This window comes from Lathyrus oleraceus, chromosome 6, assembly GCF_024323335.1.
Source record: "Lathyrus oleraceus cultivar Zhongwan6 chromosome 6, CAAS_Psat_ZW6_1.0, whole genome shotgun sequence".
NCBI classification, from domain to species: domain Eukaryota; kingdom Viridiplantae; phylum Streptophyta; class Magnoliopsida; order Fabales; family Fabaceae; genus Lathyrus; species Lathyrus oleraceus.
Genome location: NC_066584.1, coordinates 509,450,206 through 509,475,131, shown reverse-complemented (window position 1 = coordinate 509,475,131; position 24,926 = coordinate 509,450,206). Strand labels below are relative to the sequence as shown.

The window sequence follows — 24,926 nt, the reverse complement described above, 5'->3', positions numbered from 1 at the left end:
GAATGCACATGCGCCCAGGGAATCTTTGTGCCCTAATATTCCAAACAGGCGCCCATTCCCTAGGGCATAAAGCAACATGGGCTCCAAGAGGAAGGGCGCCCGTTCCATTCATTTACACCAAGGCGCCAAGAGGAAGGGCGCCTCTTCCTTGCATGTGACTAATCACATGCAGGTGCCAAGAGGAAGAGCACCTCTTCCTTGCATGTGATTCTTCACATGCATGCGCCTAAGATAAATGCTAGTCTACTTTTGTCTTTTGTCATTGCATGCAACCAATCCCATGCTTTGTAGGTTACAAACATACTATCTATAAATAGCCTTCAAATCACAATATCAAATCATCTCCAACACTACTCGTCTATACTCTTTCTTTGTCACACTATTTCTCTGCCACACTCAAGCTCTGCAACATCAAATTATATCTCTATTAACTATGGGTGATGAACACAGAGGAACACTCGAGAATATCTCGACATTTGTATGTTATCACTCTCTTTTTACTTATTCCGTTTTTAAGTCGTATACCTTTGTTATATATGTTTGTGTTATGTATTTCTTCTTCTTATTGCATTTCTTACTTATTTGTTATTAGGATCCAAAGCATTTTAGATGCCTTGTACATGAATATGTACCCCACGATCCTTTGATAGAACCATATATTAGAGGATGTGGATTTGGAAATCTCCTCAACATTGTTTCGTACTCGGTGGACTACAAGTTCATTCTTGCTTTGTTGGAGCGGTGGAGACCCGAGACCCACACATTTCACCTTCCGATCGGTAAGTGTACCGTCACACTTGAGGACGTATACATGTTGTTGGGTCTCGATATAGATGGAAAGACCGTGAATGGTAGAGTTAACCAAGACAACTCTATCTGCAATGAATTATTGGATGCTCCTTTGTTAGATGACGAAACTGAGGGAGAATCATATGGTCAAGCAAGGGGGCAAGGTATAAATTTAAAATACCTTAAACAATATTATGCCAGTATAGTATTGTCCGAAGATTCAACTGAGTACGAGAAAATAATTAAAGTTCGGTGTTATATTATGATTATAGGTGGTAATTTTTTGTTTCCAGAAAGTACAAGTAATTCAGTAAATATTATGTATTTACCTTTGTTACGCAACATTAATAAGGTAAGCACATATAGTCGGGGTTCAGTTGTGTTCACCCATCTATATAGTGCAATGTGTAAAACTGCAAAAAAGAATACCTGTACTTTTTTCATGTGCGTATTTGCTACAAGCTTGGGGTTGGTCAAGAATGTCGTCGCTCGCCTCGATAAACGAGAACTCATTCATGTTCCCGTTTGCAACTAAGTAAGTCTAACATTTTACCATTTAGTTAATTATATTTTATATTATAATTAACAGTAAATAATATTTTTCACTTTTTTTGATCTAAGGTGGTCAGTAAGGGGGATGAACTATAATAGGTGTCTGAAACACGCTATTGTATTCCATCGCAATCTATTGGACCATATTGGACATGACGATGTAATACTCCTACACAACTATATTTTAATTTAAAAATGCTTATCAAATTATTTTTCATCTAATTGTTTCGTATTGTTCTACAGTTTATCTGGAGACCATATATGGGTCTTGATCATGATGTGAATCATGACGATGTTGCAGTTTAGACAGCGATGACACTACGGTGAAAATACACCAGAGTGATCGGGTCAAACTACAGTTCAGCATGCAACAACAGATTCCAGAACCTCCCACATGTTTGGGGAATTGGCATAAAAAAAGGGTTGATGCACAATAAAATTATTCTGAATGGAGAGACTTTGCAAAAGAGATGTGTCGTCAATGGAAACACATCTTAAACGAACCAGTCATCCATGGTGCAAGACCAACTCAACAATATATGACATGGTTTAGGTTGATAACAACTCAATAATTTGTATCTGAGTCGCGGTATTTGATGGATGCCAACTAGCTTCGTCATCGTACGCCCCACAATAATTCCCCACCTAACACCAATGTCGAACCACCCAAACCGAAGAACCAACCTCACAACATCAACCTACCACATACACACAACAACCAAACACCCAACCTCACAACCCGTTCATGTCATCCACCCAACAACCAACCATTAAATGTCGCAATCCATTCATACCACCCACCCAACCACAAAACCAAGAATCAAACCCTGCAACCACAACCGTCTATAGTCCAAATGATTCATATGAGTCACTTCATCGTATCCCCCCCACCAATGACCACTCAAACATCCCATCACCAAAACACACAACCATTGTTTAACTATAGTACGTCCCAGGAACCATTGCTTCGTTTCCAAAACGATTCAATGGTCCAATTTGGGCAACTTTACCGTCCCCAATCCACCCAACCCCAACGACCTAACTACGATGACATGGACACCGAACTCCATTACGGAAGCGTCGTTGGCCAGAGCCCCTTCGGATATTAGGAAGAAATGATGACACATCTATCAAATACCATTGGAACTTCTGCCGGACCTTCCCACCAGCCATCGTTCGATCAGGTCAGCACACAAAGACCTCAAACACCTCAAGCAAATCGTGGGAGACCTCGGAGACAAACTAACGCACCTGGATGTGGAACAGGGGGACGTTTTGATTGGGTAGATCATTAGTTTATTGTCAGTTCAATGTAACCAATTATTACCACATGAATAACTTTTTTACATTATTCTTTTTTATTTAATAAATAAATAAAATTAAAAATTCAAAAAAAATTAAAAAAATAATACAAGGGGTGTATGCGCCAAATGAATTGACACATACACCACATGCACCACTAAGACGCCAGGGGCATTGACGCCTCCTCATGAGGGTCAATGCATGCGCCAATAGCATTGGCGCCTCCTCATGAGGAGTCCAATGCATGCGCCAATGCCTTGGGCGTCTCCTTTGCTAGCTTAGGGGATGCGCCAGTTCTTGTGGCAGATCCTCTTCTAAAAGTGATTATTTTGTTTTTTTTTTAAATATGTGTTATTTTCAATTTTTTTAAATGGTTATTTTAAAAAAATCATTCAAGTGGTTCAGTTATTTTATGGTGCAATGCAATTCAGTTTAGTAATATAGTTTGATTGACCATATTTTTGCACACCCCTATCGCGAACACCCCTAGCCACATCCAATGGCATGACCTATATGCATGTTGGCGTTTGTGTACAAAAGTTATATGCATGCGCCAATGAGTCTGATTACACCACTTGTCAACACATTTTTTTGTTTGAAACATGATTAAATTGATATTATCGTTACCGTCCCAAAATAAGTGTCATATTTGACACTTTCTTACAAATTAAAAAATATATAATAAATATAAGAGAAAAAAATAATTTTATCAAGATATCCTTATCAACAATTGATATATTAAAATTAATATTAATTTAAAATGAAAAAATAATAAATATAAAATATTAATTAAAAGATACAATAAAAAATAAAAATAAAATTGCATTGATGAAATAAAGTGATAAATATTCTAAAGTAAATAATTTTTTTAAATGCCATAATTATTTTGTGATTGAGGATTTTTTTTTGAAAATATAATTATTTAAAAACATGGTCATTTAAAAAAATTCATATATTGTCATTAAAAAATAATGTAAAATAAATATTAATTTGTTGGTAAAAAAAAAAATTAGTTCAACTAAAAATTCAAAGTGTTAACAAAATCTTTATAATTTCAGTCGGCTGAACTTTTCATTTAGGATTTTGATACTGCGGCTGGTGGCGAAGGATATGGCCAAAACGCCGCCGCCGTTTATAAAGAGGAAACAACCCCAACAAACCACCGCTTACACGGATGAAACAACCCCAATCAACCCTAACATCACCGCTTACACCGAGGAAACAACCCCAATCAACGCTAACATCACCGCTTAGACAGAGGAAACAACCCCAATCAACGCTAACATCACTCCATCTTCCTTTCGATCTGGTGGAAGGAATACTGTGTAGGCTTCCCGTGAAACAGCTCATTCAATTCTGTTGCGTCTGCAGGTCATGGAATTCTCTTATCTCCGGAGATTCCAACTTTGCCAAGAAGCATCTTCGGTTGTCAACCTCCCGCCACAGCCGCCACCATGTTATCATGAGCTCTGCGCACAAATCGCCTGAGTTTGTTATATGTCATTCCCCGATCACCTCTCTCTTCAGCTCTGCATCCCCTATGGAGTTCAGGTACCCTCTAAAAGAGATTCGTAACAAAGGAGATCATTATATGGAAACTTCCGCATGTGACGGCTTGTTATGTTTTAGGATAGATAATTCTTTAGCTCTTTTATGTAATCCTTCTATTAGAAAATTTAAGATATTGCCTCCTTTGGAATTTTCAGACCAAAGATTTGACCAAATCACATACACATTAGTGTATGATGGTTTCACCAATAATTATAAGATTATTGCTATTAATACTAGTAGTAGAAAAAAAGAAGTCAATGTTCATACTCTGGGTACTGATTATTGGAGAATGATTCCAGGCTTCCCAGACCCTGACCTCATTCCTAGGCGTAGATCGGGAACATTTGTGAATGACTATGTTAATTGGTTGACATATGATTCTACTTGTTGTGCATTTTTAATTGTTTCTCTTAATTTGGAGAAAGAGTCTTTTCAAAAGCTTGCACTGCCTGCCTTTGATGCGCAATACAGAACCTCTTCTATGACCTTAGGGACATTGAGGGGTTGTTTATCCCTCCTCATTGACAGAGGGGACAGGTTTTCTGATATTTGGATTATGAAGGAATATGGTAATGAAAAGTCTTGGATTAAATTGTTTAGTGTTCCTCACATGAGAGAATGTGGTTTTCATGGATATATCGGGGCATTATATGTTTCAAAGGATGATCAATTACTTATGGAGTGTTTGAAGATGAGGAATTATAGTTTGGTTGTTTATGATTCCATACATCATACTTTTAAGATTCCTAAATTTCAAAACAACATCTATGGTGAAATGACACAAAAAGTGTATGTTGAGAGTTTGATATCACCATTGTAGTTGTTGTGTTTCGATTATGCTTATTCTTATTACTACTGACTTCATGAGTTAATATGCGGCTTTAGAAGTTGCTATGACATAACACATTGTAACAATGGTTTTCTCTTATTATGTACTCTATTGTTCCCAATTTTGTTTTATATATCTTTTGTTGGTTTCTACAACCTGCCATTATGTTTGATTCACATTAAATAGTTGCTATGCAACCGTCGCTCTCAAACAAATCTTAATTCGATATCACATAGCGATGGAATGTTTAAAGTTGGAATAAATTAAGTCCTTTGCAATTATTAATTCTAGGTTCTGAAATATTTTGGTATGGTAATTGTCTGCTAATGGTATGAACTTTGCATTTTTTTATCAGTTGTCTCGTTTACATGTGAATTGTCACTAACTAAGATTCTAAGGAATGGGATCCCAATTGATTCAATATCATAAGATTCTTATTTGTTCATGAATGCGGATCTAATTTTCTGTCAACCAGAATGTTGAAAAAAAAAGAATATTTCATTGGATAAACATGTGGACATGTGGTAGCCATTCTCAATTCCAAAAATTTAATCAATTCAACACTGACTTCAATATTAGTTATTATGAATATTATAATGTAAGGTTCAGGCCTCCAATATGACAAAAATCAGTTTATAGAAGGTTGGTTTTCTCCACTTAACATTGACTCTCAGCATTTCTGATAAAATGAATTGATTTCTGGGTTTAGTTGGAAGAACAATTTGAAAAGTTGGCAAAGATGATTTAAGAAAAGTGGTTCATTCTTTGAAATTTGGTCCGGCTTTGAAACTAAAGCAGTTCTCATTTCCCAGTAACATCATTATTATCATGTGTTATGATCATAGCTTCATATTTATTGATTATGGTTACCGGAGGAACCTTATGCAAAGGACTAAATAGAGGATTAGGGACTCTTTCTGCCGGATTGTTTGCATTTTTTTATTGAGTATCTTGCGGATGCATCCTGTCATATTTTTCCAGTCTTTTTCATTGACGCTGTGGTTTTTGTTTTAGGTAATCATTTATTGCACCATGAAAGAAACTCGACTCTTACTTTAGTAATACAATTATAAAAAAAAAAGAAAAATTCTGTTTGTTGAGAGATTTCAATTCTGTCCAAGCTTTCTGTCTTGTGGCTGAAGCTTCCCTAATGTTTTGCTTTACAATTTGTTCACTGTTGGTTTTTCCCGGAGCTGCAGCTACTTATAAGAGATCCATTCTTTATATCCTATAGAAGAATCAATACCACCATGGTGTTATGATTTATCTTTTGACCTTTAATTTGATAAGTGTATCAAGTTACTGCTTTGATGATGTCTTGATCATGGCAAAAAAACTGCATCTCTTCCACCTGCATAGGCCTTGGTCTTTGTCTTGTAATGAACCAATTTGTATTTCCAAATTGGGCATGGGAAGCTTGAAGGCTTGGGTAAAACAAGTTTTACATGTGCCTCAATTCAATTCCAATTTAATTTCTATGCACAAATTGATGATGAGTGTAATTCCAATTCAATTGAACCAAACCAAGATAATTTATTTTAAATCAAACCATTTCAATTTGATAAAACAGTTTGATATACCGTTTTGAAATTCTAAATTATACTGAATAGGTGGAAGATTTTTTTTTAAAATTGAACAATTTCAATTTATTCAAAATCAAATCGAATTAAAATTTTCGTTTTGAAATTCTAAACTGTATTTGAATCGTTAGAAGAACATAATCATTTAACAATTGAACCGAATCATTAGAAAAATGGTACGATGAGAAATTGAAAAGTATAATGCTCATCTTGTTTTCTAAAGGATTCACTGAAGTTGAAGGAGAATATTTCAATTACTCATTCACGATTTGCAAAGATTAACAATCATTAAAAATTAAATCCCATTATTAATTTGTTTTGGCTTTTTTTAAAAATAATTTTTATAATAAAAATGTATAAAAAAATTTATAAAGAAACTTTTCATAATAATAAGAAATTAGTTTTAAAATGTTATTTTAGACATTTCATCATATTGAAAAAAATTTAGATATTAAATTTCAAAAAAATTTTAAAGCTATTTTAAATAGCTTTCATAAAAATTATTTTTAAAATATAATCTATTTAAAAAATTTGTAATTTCAACTATGTTTTATTATTGTTTATATTATAAGATGTTCAAGTCTTTCAATTTTAAAAAAATAAATATAAAAAAACTTTTAATATTTTAAAAAACGATTTTGTACCATCCACTTTTGAAATAATTTTTTTTTAAAGCTGAAACATTGTCTAATATCCTGATTAAAAAAATCATTAATATTAATTTCATGATTTATGATCGCTTTCTATAATTACATTTTTTTAAAATTTAGATTTTTTTTTAAATTAAATAAAAAAATAATTTATATAGTTTTTTTAATGATATTTTAAATATTTCATTATTTTACTAAAAAATTATATCAAAATTATTTAAATTTAAAGTTATTTCAATTTTTTTAATTTTTTTTTTAATATATATCTTTTTAAAAATTTAAGGTTTTAACTATGTTAATCTTCCTAATGTATATTTAAGCCAAAAATAATTTTTTTATTTATAAAAAAATCATTTCTTAAAATATAAATAATTTTTTTTAAAGTCTCCACTTTCTCATTAATTTAAGTAACCTGAATATGACAATTCTTGTTTGAAAAACAATTATATTTATGTTTCTTAGCTTTTCAAGAAAATCAAAATCAGTCATTTTAGATAATTATTTTCTAATGTGATTCACATAAGATAATTGAAAAACCCTCTGTGGTACTATCTAAAGAGATAAAAAAACCCTGCGGCGAAGCACTTGTTCAAGAACAGAAAGGTAATCAAACTGCTGCTTAACATAGTTCCTATGATTATTGTTCTTCCATACTTTCAATGAATTTAAATCATTATTATTGTTAATCTTATTATCGTCAAAAAATTACTTTGACCATTGAAACTTTCATTTCTATGCTTGAAGAAATGGCACTCACTTTACCCTTATCATCTTTCATTTCACCAATGAAAGAGATAAACTTCAACTTCCCAAATTCATTTTCTCTTTACAAGGACAAACCCACCAACAAATTCTTCAATTTCACCCTTTTCTCAAAACCCTCTTTGCAGGCAAGTACATGAATTTCACTATTTCAATCTAAAGTTTACTTTTTTATTTTTATTTTCATACATATTATATATACATGGTGTTGAATTTCTCTATTTCCATAAAACAGGTTGGTTATTCCAGAATAACAAGAGTTCAAGCACTCAAATCGGATGGTACTAATTCGAAAAGAAAAGGGCGAGAACCATATAGTGACAGTGATAGTGATGATGATGAAGATGATGCGCCGTCTTCCTCGAAAGAAAATGACCCTTATGCTATGAATCTTGAAGAGAGACAAGAATGGAGGAGGAAAATTAGACAGGTTATGGATAAGAAACCTGATATTCAAGAAGTTGCAGATACAGAAGAAAAGAAGAAGAAAATGCAAAAGCTTATTAATGATTACCAACTTGTTGTGGAAGAGGAGGATCCTAATTGGCCTCAAGATGCTGATGGTTGGGGATTCAGTCTCGGGCAGTTTTTCGACAAGATTACTATCCAAAATAAAAAGAAGGAAGATAATGATGATGGTGATGACAATGATGTTGATGATGATAAGGAAATAGAGTGGCAAGATGACAATTACATTCGTCCTATCAAAGACATAAAGGCTGCGGAATGGGAGGAAACCATGTTCAAAGACATTAGTCCTTTGATTATTCTTGTGCACAATCGGTATCGAAGGTTTGTTTTACTTCTACATTTAGTCTCTGCTAGCTTGTTATACTCGTCTACATTCTATAACTTAGCCCTATAGTTGCTTGAGTAAGTAGATGATTTGGTTTTCCTGCTGAATACTTTGTGTGCGAAGTGAGTATCTTTTTTTGGATTTCCGATTTTTTAGAGAATAAGAGATGCGGTTTGAGAGAAAGAGATGGTTATGTATATCTATTATGATTCTGATGCTAAGAACATGAGAGACCGCCCTTAACTTTCAACCTGATGTGCGGATAGCCTTGGCATTCGGCTATGACATTGCTGTTATGGTTTTGAAGTTGGAGTGCTCTTAGCATGTTTACAATAAAGCTAGTTCAAAACAATCTTTTCTAACTTTTTCACATTTATTTTTAGGCCAAAGGAAAATGAAAGAATTCGAGATGAACTAGAGAAGGCTGTGCATATCATATGGAACTGCGGATTACCCTCACCGAGAGTAAGTAATTAGTAAATTCGTGCGATCATTCCTTTAGTTTCATCTGTTTTATCACATTGATGATTTTCTTTGTCTGATGATTTATTATGTATCTTATGAAAGTGTGTGGCGCTTGATGCTGTTGTTGAGACTGAACTAGTTGCAGCACTTAAAGTATCGGCTTTCCCAGAAGTTATCTTTACTAAAGCAGGGAAGATTTTATTCCGTGATAAAGGTGTTCATCTATGTTACCGAAAAAACAATCAATAAAAGAAATTCACCTTTTTCATTTATTTGTTCTTCTCTATATCTACCTGACAAATTTCCATTTTGTGGATTCTCAGCAATTCGCAATGCAGATGAGTGGTCAAAAATCATGGCCTTCTATTACTACCGCGGAGCCAAACCACCGTGTTTGACAAACATTCCAGATCTCCAAGAAAATATTCCTTCTTTTACCATTGATAATTGAGTGTCTTGAAAAATTGAAGAGCTCAAAGTTTCTACCAAGGCATATATTGCTGAAAATTTTCCATTTAACAATGCCTTTTACAGTCTGGCATTGTGTAAGATATGCAAGGGAATGAATGCATAGCTTCATTGACTGCATACTATATGGGATGGAAGTTTTTGGCCTGATGCATAAAACTGGATCAATTGATCAAAATTTGATCTACTTACACCGCACCCCTGAACTCCTTAGTTAAGAAGACTTTCAATACAAGGAAAGGGGTCGAGTCAGACTCTGATATCACTTTTGAGTTATGAGGGGTCTGAGGACACCACGTATAAAGAGTTAAAGACCCGTTATCTTATCCAATGTAGAACTATGCTCACATTTGATATTCCAACACTATTTTGAACAGTGTCCCTTCATTTCAAATACATTCTCGTTTTTATCAGAACTAATTCATTCACCAATCAATGAAAAATTTGTCAAAGTTGTTCTTCCCATCTCAATACATGTATCGCTCCCCTAGCTGTTCCGACATGCCATTGGTATTTTACAATTTGTAGTTGCTTCTTCTTTCAGAACTCACTACCACTATGTGTTTTCAATTTTGTACTTTTGAGATCTTAGGTTGCACTCTTGGTATTTGACAAAAAGCCTCCAATATTTTTTTTTTTGTATTTTAGAACAGTTTAATGTGTATATTGGTACCCGTAGTGACAGAAGAAACTTATGAATCCATTACCCATTACAACATTCTTTCTAATCATTGATTAATTTTTGAACAATTGCGAAAATTGGACAATTTTAAAATCGATGATAAATCGAAATCATCCTTAATTAAATTTAAAAAAAAAGGTTGTAGATTAAATAGATTTTCATTCCCATATTACTCTTTTTGCTTATGTTCCTAAGAGAATAGATGTTGTTTTTAGTTTGTTTGTATCTTTTAACTTGTGAATAACCTATGAGTATTGTCTTTATACCTTTGAGAAATTATTTTCTCATGCAAACGTTTTTCCCCTTCATTTTATCTGTTGAAAAGAGGATCAAAAAGGAATTCATTCTCATTGAATTGTACAAAAGTGAATGAAATATATTTCCTGTGTAGTGACTACATATTTGTCCAAAGTGTAATTTAATATTTTATCAAGATAACTAAAGGTAAAAACTAATTTAAGTAAAGGAAAGGTAATAGCTCCCCTCAAGTTGGATGGTGTATGCAGTATAATTTTAATTTGGACAACATAGAAGAAAAAGCAGGCAAGTGAAGAGGTTTGGTAAACATCGGTCATTTGTGACTTTGATGGTACAGAGAGCAGATGAATCAATTTTGACTGCAATTTTTCCGAGATAATATGATAGTCTATCTCATTATATTTGTTGCGTTCATGGAAGGTAGATGACAGATCTATTGTCACAATAGATAGAAGCTGATTGAGGAAAGGTAATGTGAAGATCTTGGAACAAGGATTAGAGCCATTGTAACTCACACATTAAAGAAGCTAATGCACGATACTCCGCCTCAATAGATGAACGAGAAATAATATTTTGTTTCTTAGACTTCCAAGAAACGAGAGAGCTACCTAACAAGACACAATAGCTAGTTATGGATCTCCTAGTGTTCGGACAACAAGCCCAATCAGAGTCGACAAAACCATGAAATTGTAAAAGACTTTGACTAGAGAATAAGACTCCCTTGACATGACAGGATTTCAAATATCTTAAAATTTGGGTAGCAGCTTGATAATGAGACACTAAGGAAGTGGAAACATATTGACTAAGGTGTTGAGCAACAAAAGAAATTTTGGCCTTGTGTAAGTCAAGTAAAGGAGCCTACAAATGAGCCTTCTATAGCCAGATGAATCATCAAAGGGAACACCATTAGTGGCAGACGATTTTGTGTGAGGATCAAGTGGCAATATGGCAGACTTAGAATTATGAAAATCAGTGTCTTCAAGAAGCTCAAGAGTGTACTTTCTCTTATTCAAAAAAATACCAAAGAATGACCTAACAATTTCCAGGCCAAGAAAAAATGAAGTTGACCAAGGTCTTTGATCTTAAACTGTTGATCAAGAAATAGTTTGACAGATTATATCTCTTCAATGGAAGTGTCTGACAAGACAATATCATCGACATGGACTGATATAGCTGTAAAAGAAGTGTCATGAGATTTGGCATAAATGGAATGACCAACTTGAGAAGCTTTATAACCCAGAGAAATAAGAGCAGCCGAAAGTTTGAAATACCATTGACGACTGGCTTGGTTCGACCTATATAAGGACTCGTTCATACCTTGGAAGGAGTGGCATAATATTCAGAAGGAAGAGACATATAAACCTCATCATATAAGTCACCATGCAAAAAGCATTGTTGACATTCAATTGTTCAAGATACTAACCATTAACAACATCAACTGTTAGTAAAACACGCACAATAGTCATCTTAGCTATTGGGCAAAGAGTATCAAAATAGTCAACCCTCGCCATCTAAGTGTGACCTTTGGCCACAAGCCTTTCTTTGTACCTTTCTATGGTACAATTAACATGATACTTGATTTTATAAACTCATTTGCAACCTATTGGAACCTTACCACAAGGAAGATCCACAATAATCCAAGTTTTATTTATCTAAGAGTTGTGATCTCAACATCTTCCAATAGTAAAACTTGGAGACTTGGTTGTAGGTTTTGGACTTAATGTTGGAAGAAATATAACAACAAAATAATTTGTAAGTAGGAGAACAAGCATTATAAGATAAAACATGAGAGAGAGGGTGAACAATATTAGTAGAAACCTGGTTGGTACAACAAGACTTAGTATTGCAATGATAGTCCTGTAAATAACCTGGAGACCGTTTTAGACGAGTGGACGCTCTAATAGGAAGAGGTATAGAAGGCTCAGAAGCTACAGGAACAGAAGCAATGTGGGGTGATGGTTGAGCTGCTGAATTTGGAGCAGAGTTAGATGTAGGAGTAGTTGAAATTGGAACAAAATTAAATGTAGGAGTAGCTGTAAAAATATGAATAGGTAATGGTCTGAGCCCATCATACACATTAGTATATAACATTTGTATTATGAGCATTATTTTTGGTTCTATTTTAATTTGACTTCATTGTATAATCTGATTTTATTAATTTATATATGTCGTTTTCATATTATTCTGAAAGTTTATGGTTTTCTTTATATAAAATTGAATATGACAGCATATGTATAATACATTGCCGATTTAATTAGTGCATCTAAAACAAAGTAAAAAAAATACTATTCGGTGAGGTTTTAAAGATGCATCTCCGAATTCTGTCTGGTGTAAATACAAGGATGCATCTCCGGATCAAATTATGTCAAAAAAGGATGTTTCGTTGAAGAACGCACGAGGTTTACATGAAATTGTTCTGGAGATGCATCTCTGAAATAAATGTTTAAAAATATATGAGGTTATACTGAAGTCGTCATTTGGTGAGACACGAGGTGCATTCAGAGATATATTTTTGGAATTACAGGGACATTTTCGAATTTTTATAGGGTACTTTTTCACCCCTTAGGGTGGGGTTAACAACTCCCAAAAATATATTATAACCTTATTTAGAGGGGTGACAGAATTTTTATTTTGGAGTTTGTGTGGGATTGAATAAGTATGTAAGCTATATTTCAAAAGTTGACATAAAAAAAAGATATATATAAGAAAAGGGAAAAGAAAAGTATTATATTTTTCTTCCTACTTCAAATGAAAGAGAAAAATTTCAAATAAGTAGAAAGTCAATTAATTGTTGTAGAGTTTAAAAGTTTGTATGGGGTTGAATAAGTATGTAAGCTATATTTGAAAAGTTGACATATATATATATATATATATATATATATATATATATATATATATATATATATATATATATATATATATATATATATATATATATATATATATATATATATATGGAAGAGGAATAACAACCTCACTATCTTTCAGAATGAGATGCATAGAACAGTTAGATATGCTTGAGGGTTAAATCTCCTTCAACTAGGAACATGATAATCCCATGGCTAAGAGAAAATTCTAGAAGCGCGATCAAGTGGCCAATTGATACATTTTGACCATTTTATTTCAAGGTGGTCAGATAGAGAGAGGTACAATCGATCCAGAACACTACTCATTCCGATTTGTATATAACAAATTCTTAGTTAAGCCGTTTACATAATTTCATAAGATTATTGATGATCTTGAGAATATTGAGGTGAAGATTGAAGATGAAGACAATACTCTACTCTTGTTGAACTCATTATCCAGATCCTTTGAGCACTTCAAGAATGTTCTTCTTTATGGCAAGGAAAATATTATTACTTTGAATGAAGTCCAAGCAGTTATGAGATCCAAAGAATTTTTAAAGATGAAAGATTTGAAGATTGGTGACAATGATGAATGCTTGAATGTCTCAAAAATGAGTAGAGAGATGTCCAAATCAAAGAGGTTTGACAAGTCAAGGGTAGTATGTTTCACTTGTCATAAAACCGACCACTTCATTAAAGATTGTTCGAAAAAAAGAACAATGATGATTATGTTCAAATTGTAGTTATTTCTGATAAGAATAATTATGAAAACGTGGATGCGTTAGTGATATCAGATATTAAAACTCAACTTCATCCATTTGTTACGATTATACACCCAAACTATACTTACAGTTTGTTTCAAAAATTTGTTCAAATATTAAAATCTGAATTCCTTTATTTAAAATTCAAATTAACTCATTTATTATTACATAAGTAATAAACACATACATAATAGATGCAATTTTATATTATATTGGGTCCAAATTTATACAAAAGTTAATTTCGAATTTCCATAAAATTTAAGAGTATTACATGAAGACCAGTGAACATCCCTTATACTTACATCACCTAAAACTAAATTTGAGACAATGGTTTTTTTCCATAAAATTTTAAAAGAATTTAGAGATAAATTTGATAAAATGATAGTTTGAGACAATGATAGTTTGACGAATCTAGTCCATTCAATTTTAAAATATTAAATCAATTATTTAAATTAAAAAAAAACCCACTTCCTTATTATATATATACTTGAGAATTTGCCCTTTCACCCTATACTTGACTAGACTGCAGCCACGGAGGCACGACGAACTGGGTTGAGTGGCGTACTAAACAAACCACCACTCTTCTTTTCTCCTTCTTCATGATTACGGAAAATTCTTTTATCTCATCATATTCATGATATCGTGTCATAATTTTTTTTATTTTTTTAGAAAATAGTACTAGTAAATGTGAGTAAGGTGAAGTGGACTAACTAATTAAAATCCAATAAAATAAATAACAATAGTTATAATAATGCTACATCAAAATCTCCGGTTAAACATTAGCCGTTTTTTCTGCATTCCTCTAACCTTCTCCGTTCTCCTCTCCTCCACTCTTTCTCTCCCTTCCGCCGCGCACTCTCGCCACTACAACCACCGCCGTCCGATGACTTCACCTCCGCAGTCACTCTCCCAGTCTCACTCTCCGCTTCCTCCCCCGGTGGCGAAAAAGGTAGAGCACGTCATGGAGCTTTTCAATGATGTGAGAATCGACAACTACTACTGGCTCCGAGATGATTCCCGCTCCGATCCCGATGTACTGTCTTATCTCCGTCAGGAGAATGCGTACACACATTCCGTCATGTCCGGTACAATTTTTTCTCATTATCTTCTCTGTCGCTTTCACTGTTTCTTTGCTTATTGTTGTTAGATCTTGGTTCTGTTAATTCAATGCACCGGTTTGGTTTCTAAACCCCAACCGAACTGGTTTAGCTTCTAGAAGAGTAGAACCTAACAGGAACCAGTTTTGGTTTTAAGAACTGAACTGGTTTGAAATGGCTCTGGATTCTGAATTATATCATGCAATGTGGCATTGTTAAGTAAACACTAATGTTGGATATTGAATATTGTAAAACGAAAGGAACTGAGTGCTGACTAAGAAATCCAAACTCGCTAGCACCGAAAAAAGTGTGTCAGTGTCGGTATCCAAAACCGATGCTAATACTTGTGATTATATTTAATTTATTTATTTTTTCAAATTATTACCGGTGTCGACACGGTAGTGTTGGTGTCGTGTTTCCAGTGTCTGAGCTTTATAAGATCCTAATGCTATATCTATGCACACAAAAGCAAGCTTTTGAAGTTTGAAGGAGGTTAATTCAAGTTGCTCTGATAATGTTATATGCATTTTTGATTTTCTAGGAACTAAGGAAATTGAAGATAAGCTTTTTGCTGAGATAAGGGGAAGGATAAAGGAGGAGGATGTGTCTGCACCTGTACGCAAAGGGTCTTATTACTATTATACAAAAACTTTGGAAGGGAAGGAGTATGTTCAACGTTGTAGACGCCTCATATCCGATAACCAAAAGGTTCAGTCTGTAAATGACACCATGCCAACAGGACCTGGTGCTCCTCCAGAGCATGTTATTTTGGATGAGAATATCAAAGCACAACAACATGAATACTACAGTGTTGGTTCTTTTAAGGTTAGATCATATCATTATCATGGTATTTTTATCGTGCTTTCTTCTGTATTCTGACTTCCAAAAACCTGCTTTTATTTTATTTTCAGGTTAGCCCAAATAGCAAGTTGGTAGCATATGCAGAAGACACCAAAGGAGATGAAATATATACTGTTTATGTCATGGATATTGAGACTCAAGCTACAATTGGAGAGCCTCTTGTTGGTGTAACATCATACCTTGAATGGGCTGGTGATGATGCTCTAGTTTATGTAACAATGGATACTATTCTTAGGCCTTACAAGGTGAGGAGTTCTTCTTTTGACACAATATTTAACTGTTTGGATCTAATCGGAACTTCTGATTCAAAAACAAGAACAACAACCCAAGCTTTTCATGATTTCACCAAGAGTCTGTCCTGGTTTTACTTTTTCTCTAATTATTAGGTTATCTTGTACCCTCCATCTTCTCAATTCTTTTGACTGGAGCTTTTATTGTTTTTTTTTTCTTTTTCATAAGTCCAAACAATCGATTCATGATCCTACCAACTTCTCACATGTCCAAACTCTTGGGCAATATTTTAAATTTTAAATTTTTTAGAAGTGAAACTGGCTGAATTGAGTTAGAAGATAAATTAGACAGATAGATGCTGAAAACTAGAAGAAAGGGTTTGTGATTACAATTTGTTCAATTTGCAACTGAAACTGGATGTTTTCTACTTATTTCATAGCTGGACACAAGTTCTGACTGATTATCTGTTTGGGCTTTTTTATGGAAAAAAATGCATCTTAATTAAAAACTGCTCAACAAGTTTTACAATTATTTGGCAAGTCTTTTCAGAAATAAGCAAAAATCTCAAACAAAGTGTTAGACCTTAAGAATGACTAGGAATCAAAACAGAATGTGACTGTTCTATTCTGTCAAGCATCGATTTCAGGCATAGGAACAGCCTAATTAAATGTTATCTCTAGCAGTTAGAGAGTCTAAGAGAAGCCATTAGTAGAGTAACGGTTATTATTATTATTATTATTATTATTATTATTATTTTTATTATTATTATTATTATTATTAGGAGCAGTTACAAAACTTAGGCAGAACAAAAAGGGAAACAGAACCATGTTTTAGGGAGGCTGAAAATCAGAAAGAGGTTATATTTGGGAGGGAGAGACCAAGCTCTCGAATTCTTGGAAGGGAGAGAACCAAGACTCTCGAATTTCTTGGAAATTCATTGTAATTACTATTAAATTTTATTGTTTTGGTATCAGTTTCTATCAACTTGTATCAGAGCACTTCTGATCCGGGAGAGGAAAAAAAACAGAGAAAAAATGGAGTTGTCATCAAGAATGGAAGGAATGTTTGACCTTGTTGATGAAGTGTTGAAAGAAATTAGAGATTGGAGAAGAGAACTCAAAGAGTTAAGATTAGAAATACCAATCTTTGAAGGAAGGGATGTTGTTGGATGGATGATCAGGGTTGAGAAATATTTTGAGGCAGGAAGTGTATGTAAAGAAGAAGATCAAATACCAAAAGTTGCGCAATGGATGAGTGGTAAAGCCGTCACATGGTACCAATTGTGGATTTCGGTCAATCCAAGTTCCACTTGGGGAAATTTTAAAGATGCAATTCTCAAGAAATTTGGGTCAGAAATTGATTCAATAGATAATGAAGAACCAAATGAGAGACCATTACCGGAATGGTTAGTAGACCAAAAACCTCCATTGTCAAAATCACCTGACATCAGCATGGCGGTGTTTACTGATATTCCTAAGATAAAGTCTAGGAACGAGAACATTCTACTACCGGTATCGCCGTTGCCTCAACAGCCGTTCACTAGAGGGCCGCTGACAGCAAGCAAATTTGATCCAGGAGAAATTCTTCATGTTTCATGTACTACTCAATCCTTCTGCTTCAAGTTATGGGATCCGGGAGGATACATTTTTCCTACCGTGTATTTCTTTCACCTTGAGGACAAGGTGATAATTTAGGGGGCAGTATTGTTAGACCTTAAGAATTACTAGGAATCAAAAAAGTATGTGACTGTTCTATTCTGTCAAGTATCGATTTTAGGCATAGGAACAGCCTGATTAAATGTTATCTCTAGCAGTTAGAGAGTCTAAGAGCAGCCATTAGTATTACTAGAGTAACAGTTATTGTTATTATTATTATTATTAGGAGCAGTTACAAAACTTAGGCAGAATAAAAAGGGAAACAGAACCATGTTCTAGGGAGGCTGAAAATCAGAAAGAGGTTATATTTGGAAGGGAGAGACCAAGAATTCTTGGAAGGGAGAGAGAACCAAGACTCTCGAATTTCTTGGAAATTCATTGTAATTACTATTAAATTTTATTGTTTTGGTATCAGGTTCTATCACAAAGTTGTTTCAGTGCTTTTCTCATAAGCCAAAAAATATCCGCTTCAGAAAAGAGAAGAAAAGAAAAATGGCTCCAAAAAGTGATATCATTAAGTTTCTTTTTTCCCCGAAGTTGAAACAAATGCAACCCAGGTCTTGCTTAAGCATGGTTTCTGGATATTTGAATATATACAAGGTGTTAAGAATGTGGTTGAGCCTAACTCAACCCTACAAAACCGGTTGGTAGAGTGAGGACTCTTAACACACACCCTCACGCCTAGGACTGGACATCTGGAGCGTGGAAATAAATGGTGGGTCCTGATAGCGGAAACCATAGTAGGTGGTCCACCGGATCTTAAACGAGACTCTAATACCATGTTAAGAATGTGGTTGAGCCTAACTCAACCCTACAAAACCGGTTGGTAGAGTGAGGACTGTCCACACTTATAAACACATGTTCACACCATATATTATCCGATGTGGGACTCTTAACATGATGTTTTATTTGACAATTAATTTTGTATGTCATAACCAAATTCCTTTGTTTTTCGCCACACTTCTAAACCAACCAGGACTCTTAACATGAGGTTTTATTTGACAATTAATTTTGTATGTCATAACCAAATTCCTTTTGTTTTTCGCCACACTTCTAAACCATTTATCATTTACCTCATGTGTGTATAGGTTTTAGATTGTTTCACAGGGTATGGAATATCTTATTTCTCTTGTTATGCTAACATCTTAACTGATACAGGCATGGCTTCATGTGCTGGGAACAGAACAATCAAAAGATACCTGTCTTTACGAGGAAAAGGATGATACGTTTTCTATTGACCTTGAAGCTTCCGAGAGCAAAAAATATTTGTTTGTTGCATCGGAAAGTAAAATTACAAGGTTCAATTTTTATCTTGACATTTCCAAACCTGAAGAAGGTCTTAAAGTTCTGACACAGCGTGTAGATGGTATTGACACTACTGTCAGCCATCGTGGAGATCATTTCTTTATTAAGAGGAGAAGTGATCAATTTTTCAATTCTGAGGTTGTAGCTTGTGCTGTCAACAACACCTCCTCAACCACAGTTCTTATTCCCCACAGAGAAAGGTAGCACAAAATTTGTATCACTGCTTAGCTGTTTCCTTTATTTTGGGCAAAGTATTGAGTAAGTTATAATGATAGTATGCTTGGCTTTTGAATGTGGGGTCACTAGGTTGTGTGTTAAAGGATATACAACAATATTAATGAAATGCTTTCCGAAAATGTTGGGTTACTAGAACTTTATGAACAGTTCTTATACGGAAGATATCTTCCATTTTCAAAATCCATACAATTACCTTTGAGGATTAAAAGTTTGGTCTTCACCATGGAGTTTATACAGTGAACTTATTTGTTGCATTATTTTTATATATCACCGTTCAACATCCTTAATTAATTCCAAAAAGCGTTAACATGAATAAAAATGTAAAGAATTGAAAATCTTGGAGTGTGTGTCTTTTGTATATCACCTAAACTTACATTGAATTTTCTTTAGTGTGAAGATTCAGGAGATACAACTTTTTAGCGATCATTTTGTTGCATATGAGAGAGAAAATGGTCTACCAAAAATAACAGTTTATCACCTTCCATCTATTGGCGAACCACTAAGAAGTCTTGAAAATGGTCAGGCCGTTAGTTTTATCGATCCAGTATACTCAGTGGATTCTTCAGAGTCAGAGTTTTCGTCAAGTATCTTGCGATTTTCATATAGCTCATTGAAGACGCCTCGCTCTGTGTATGACTATGATATGAAGGCTGGCATTTCTGTTTTGAAGAAGATTGACCCGGTAAGTTCAATTGGCAGTTAAACTCCAAGCTTTTCAATTTTGCATCAGGTTGTATGAAATTCAATTCTAGAGACTTGTTTAAAATTTGGTAAAACTATAAAGACTTGTGGAGTAATTTAATATAATTAGGGTCTTGCTAACATATCACTTGCTATAAGGGCACTCTTTAAGGATTCTAAATGAAGAAGTTACTTATTTAAAGTTAAGTATAACTTGCTATTTTTTACCCTTATAAAGCGCCCTAAGGCACTCAATAGCATTTCACATATAATGATTATAATGATGATGACGATGATGATAGGATTTGCTCATTTCCTTGATTTTGTTCATTTATTCTCTATACTTGTATTAGTTGTCTCCTATTGCTTTCAGGTTCTTGGAGGTTTTGATGCAACACATTATGTCACTGAAAGGCAGTGGGCACGTGCTTTGGATGGAACTTTGATTCCCATGTCACTTGTTTACCGAAAAGATCTTGTGAAGCTTGATGGATCAGATCCGTTACTACTTTATGGCTACGGGTCTTATGAGGTAAATAAGAGTAGCTGTTTATATGAATTAAATTGCACATAACAATATGCCAATTTTGAATTCCTTGTACTGGCCAATGCAGCACATCAATGTTTATCACTTGAATTCTTAATTTATATGAACTTTTTGCATTAGCTTTCTCTTTCCTATCCCGTTTTGTTGTGTGCAAGAGTGTCTTGGACTTTTTTTACTGTTTCAGGATGAGTTTCGGACTCCTTTCTGCCATTAATGATTAGACAAACAAAGTTGGTTATTTATTTGTTTGTTTATATAGTTATGTTCTCTCTATTGTATATGGGCACTATTTGTTAGTCAGCCCATTCCTTTGGTTAAAAGGATTTGGAGTCTAAGTAGCATATTCCATTCATGAATCTGGTGTTTATACTTTATACTTTGAACTTGTCCCTTTCTGCGTCTTGAATTTATAATTTAGTGAGCTTAAATTGTCAACAGATATGCATAGATCCCAGTTTCAAGTCATCAAGGCTTTCATTGTTAGATCGAGGTTTTATATATGTTATAGCTCATATACGTGGAGGTGGTGAAATGGGGAGGCAGTGGTATGAGAATGGGAAGCTGTTGAAGAAAAAGAATACTTTCACCGATTTTATTGCATGTGCTGAACATTTAATTGAAAAAAAATTCTGTTCCAAGGAAAGACTTTGCATCGATGGAAGAAGTGCTGGGGGTTTGCTAATTGGTGGAGTGCTTAATATGAGACCAGATTTATTCAAATCTGCTGTTGCTGGAGTTCCTTTTGTGGACGTTGTGACAACAATGCTTGATCCAACTATTCCTCTCACTACATCTGAATGGGAGGTAATTTTCTTTCTCTTAGTCTGCCATTCCATACCATCATACGAAAATGATTCTCGCAAGTTAATTGGATCGTAGCAACTATATATGTGACAACAATGACTGATAGATATAGTCTTGTTATAATAACTTAGCGTGCTTATGATTGCCTCTAGGAAGCATAAGAAAACACCACTTTCAGGGAAGATGTAACTGTCAAAGAAGCATTGACTTATATTTTCCTGATGAATACTCTCCTAACAGCATAATTCTTGTATTGTGTGCATTAGTATTTTTTGATGAATCGGTTGAAGACATGTTGTAACTTGTAGGAGAGGGGAAATATGTTGTAACTTGTAAGAAAATGAAATGATCTGTTTGAGTTTTCTGCTTTAAAAAATTTATTGTACTGTATAGAGTGTCAGATGTGTTAATTTAAGGGGAAATCACACTCGCATCCCCTAAAACCTGATTAAATGTCACACCACCCTCTTCTACTTTTAGTTGATCAATAACCTCCCTTATTTTTTTTTATCTCATGTCACTTGCCTCACTGTCCAATGCTGCTGGTTATTTTCTGTTTAGAAGAAATTGCAGCTACATCCCTGTTACATGTTACTGCCGTATTATTTTTGCACAACCAAATTGATTTAGAAAAATAAACCAAATCTTTGCTGCTGTATCATATGATTTTTGTGTACTAACTGGTTTGGATCTGCAGTCAGCTTCCATTTTTCATTTCCAAAACAAATTCAACTTGGTTTCCAGGAAGTTACTACTAGTAGCTTCCAACTTGGCGCATTAAAGATATTTTCACCATGAAATAGAACCAGAAAATGTCTCGGTTAATCCACATGAGCTGTCATAATTTGTTTTTTAAACTGAAGTTAAGAAGAGGCACTATTTATATAGCCACCTATAGTCCTTCAGAAATTATTATTAAGTATCTGAGTTTTATTTTGCGTGTGCTATCAAAGTTCTTGAATTTCATTATTTAAGCAAGTTCAAAGAATATCATATGCGTTGATTCAATTTGTTTTTCTTTTGGCAATTGAGGTGAATTCCTTATGTTATTGCAGGAATGGGGTGATCCCAGGAAGGAAGAATTCTACTTCTACATGAAATCATATTCCCCGGTTGATAATGTGAGAACATAACCTGCACTTAATGGCTTGTATACTTTTTATTCTCTCCTGTATGGAATGATCTTTAGGAATCATGCTTTGTTTTTGTTATTCAACTTCTCCTTCTATGCAGGTAAAGGCACAGAATTACCCACACATTCTTGTTACAGCTGGTTTAAATGGTAATCATATATGATTCATTTCACATAATTGTTACTGTTTCAATATGAAATGCCAAATCATTCTAATTTTTTAATGATTACTAATAATTTATGGAAACTTATATTTTGATTTTACATGTGATAACACATATTCATATCACTGCTTGTACCTTGTGTAGATCCACGTGTTTTGTATTCTGAACCTGCAAAGTATGTGGCAAAACTAAGGGATTTGAAAACTGATGATAACATACTGTTGTTTAAATGCGAGCTTGGTGCTGGACATTTTTCGAAGTCGGGAAGGTAAAGTGTATAACACTGCTGTTTTTGTTTTAAAAGCTTGATTAATATTTGGCGTGTCTTACAATTACTTTTTTGTGTGTGTATGAATGTAGATTTGAGAAGCTTCAGGAAGACGCCTTCACTTATACATTCTTCCTAAAGACTCTAAACATGACTAAACGAGATACGAAAGACGCCGAAGCAGTGAAGAGATGGAGTGATTAGTTAATCTATGGCTTAAGTGAGGCCAGAAGCATATGATACCCTGGTTCTAAGCCTGTGATGTGAGACACTTGGATAGTATGGAGAATCACATTTCTATCAATTTCTGGACTTTCAAGGAGAAAATCTGAAATTACCTTGTTTGCAAACAAACCTGTTAGCAATGCATCTTATTTGCTGAGTCTGTGACATTTTGTGCTTGTTTTGATCTTAATATAATATATAAATAAAACAAGTAAATCTTTAAAAATGTCTGAATTTGTCTGAACACAAACTATGTACAATTTTATTTGGTATGAAAACTATTTTTTTCTATTAAAAGTTTCTTTTATTGTTTTTCTATATCAATTTTCTAAATAAAGCAGAAAATAAGATGGTGTGCTGATAATTGACTGTAAAAGTAGAAAACATTTTCAACATACATAGTTTTAGTGTTTGGAAATCTTTCACTTTTAGCACTTTACAAGAAAAAAGAGCACAGATTTTACAATTGTAAGACAGACCTTCCGACACTGTCATTTTTCTCTGTTTTTTTTTCTTCCAAGTGTGGTCCTATTTGAATGCAATTTTTTGATTTTTTTTAAAATAATCATTTTTTTCAATTAAAATTTTAAAATAATATTTTTTTCAAAATATTTACTGAAATAATCATCTTTCATGAAGCATGCGTCAGTTGGACTGACGTATATATTTTCTATTAAACATAGGTGTCAATGGTATGAGCGCATCCATTGAAAATTGTATTCATTGGTGCATGCATGTGAAGGTGCCACAAGCAATGGCGCATGCATGTGAATGCGCCACATGCAATGGCGCATACATAGTGCTTTTATGTGTGCGTCAATACATGTGACTACTGCTCCACCACTCTATTATAAATACGACATCTCCCTCCCATAATTTTTCACACAACTTATCCTCTCCTTCCATTTTCTTTAAAATGTTTGCGTATTCATACTCGTGTCCTTATATTCACAAGAGAAATGCTGATTTAATCTTTTCAGCAGTGCAACCTCCGATGAAGATCTAACTTTGGAATGTAGATACGTTTGAACATCTTAACAGGACCTTGAACCGTTGGTTAGATGGAGACATTATAGATGGTGAAAGAATTAGAAGAATTCAATGGCTTGATACGGCGTTCAACAAAAATGGAGAAGTTCGTTTATGGGTCAATATTAAAACTGACAGAGACATTCACAAGATGATGTATACTTCTCACAAAATTGTTTTGATGGTTGTAATCGCATAGTTATGTTGTATTTGTTTGTGATGTTATTTTGTTTGTTGTGGTATCTTGTGTTATTGTTTAATTATTGTATTTATTCTACTTATCATATGAAATGAATGTTGTTTTTAATATAAAGCAAAAGAGTTACAATTAAAATTATCTTGTTGTACTTGTTCCAACACTGAGACAGTTGGTACGATTATGACCGGACTGACGACATG

At 34.0% G+C, this 24,926-nt stretch overlaps 3 protein-coding genes across 4 annotated transcripts; all 3 read left to right on the top strand.

The window, feature by feature from the left end:
• The first annotated feature begins 3,683 nt into the window (after positions 1–3,683).
• On the top strand, positions 3,684–5,144 carry LOC127098067 (F-box/kelch-repeat protein At3g23880). The gene has a single exon (XM_051036568.1). It carries the CDS (start codon positions 3,818–3,820, stop codon positions 5,012–5,014), a length of 1,197 nt encoding a protein of 398 aa, XP_050892525.1. The 5' UTR covers positions 3,684–3,817; the 3' UTR covers positions 5,015–5,144.
• Positions 5,145–7,688: 2,544 nt separating this feature from the next.
• LOC127098066 (thioredoxin-like fold domain-containing protein MRL7L, chloroplastic) lies at positions 7,689–10,215 on the top strand. Of its 2 annotated transcripts, XM_051036567.1 has the most exons (6): positions 7,689–7,856; positions 7,998–8,143; positions 8,251–8,807; positions 9,195–9,276; positions 9,379–9,490; positions 9,600–10,215. In XM_051036567.1, exons 2-6 carry the CDS (start codon positions 8,000–8,002, stop codon positions 9,725–9,727), a joined length of 1,023 nt encoding a protein of 340 aa, XP_050892524.1. In that variant the 5' UTR covers positions 7,689–7,856; positions 7,998–7,999; the 3' UTR covers positions 9,728–10,215. The 2 variants fall into 2 exon arrangements, with proteins under 2 accessions (XP_050892524.1, XP_050892523.1); XM_051036566.1 differs by lacking the exon at positions 7,689–7,856 and having other exon boundaries at positions 7,863–8,143.
• Positions 10,216–14,801: 4,586 nt separating this feature from the next.
• Positions 14,802–23,795, top strand: LOC127098065 (uncharacterized). The gene is made up of 11 exons (XM_051036565.1): positions 14,802–15,376; positions 15,930–16,213; positions 16,300–16,494; positions 19,294–19,640; positions 20,068–20,359; positions 20,732–20,890; positions 21,344–21,709; positions 22,765–22,830; positions 22,943–22,991; positions 23,150–23,273; positions 23,366–23,795. Exons 1-11 carry the CDS (start codon positions 15,043–15,045, stop codon positions 23,475–23,477), a joined length of 2,328 nt encoding a protein of 775 aa, XP_050892522.1. The 5' UTR covers positions 14,802–15,042; the 3' UTR covers positions 23,478–23,795.
• Positions 23,796–24,926: the final 1,131 nt, after the last annotated feature.

What these genes read in the sequence shown, in the direction of transcription:
- LOC127098067 (XM_051036568.1), top strand. Translation starts at nt 3,818, where the DNA reads ATGAAACAACCCCAATCAACCCTAACATCACCGCTTACACCGAGGAAA.
- LOC127098066 (XM_051036566.1), top strand. Translation starts at nt 7,988, where the DNA reads ATGCTTGAAGAAATGGCACTCACTTTACCCTTATCATCTTTCATTTCA. An exon ending in GTGCACAATCGGTATCGAAG is followed by an intron (nt 8,808 to 9,194) that starts GTTTGTTTTACT and finishes ATTTATTTTTAG; the next exon opens with GCCAAAGGAAAATGAAAGAA. An exon ending in GATTTTATTCCGTGATAAAG is followed by an intron (nt 9,491 to 9,599) that starts GTGTTCATCTAT and finishes GTGGATTCTCAG; the next exon opens with CAATTCGCAATGCAGATGAG.
- LOC127098065 (XM_051036565.1), top strand. Translation starts at nt 15,043, where the DNA reads ATGCTACATCAAAATCTCCGGTTAAACATTAGCCGTTTTTTCTGCATT. An exon ending in CTTATTCCCCACAGAGAAAG is followed by an intron (nt 19,641 to 20,067) that starts GTAGCACAAAAT and finishes AATTTTCTTTAG; the next exon opens with TGTGAAGATTCAGGAGATAC. An exon ending in CATATTCCCCGGTTGATAAT is followed by an intron (nt 22,831 to 22,942) that starts GTGAGAACATAA and finishes CCTTCTATGCAG; the next exon opens with GTAAAGGCACAGAATTACCC.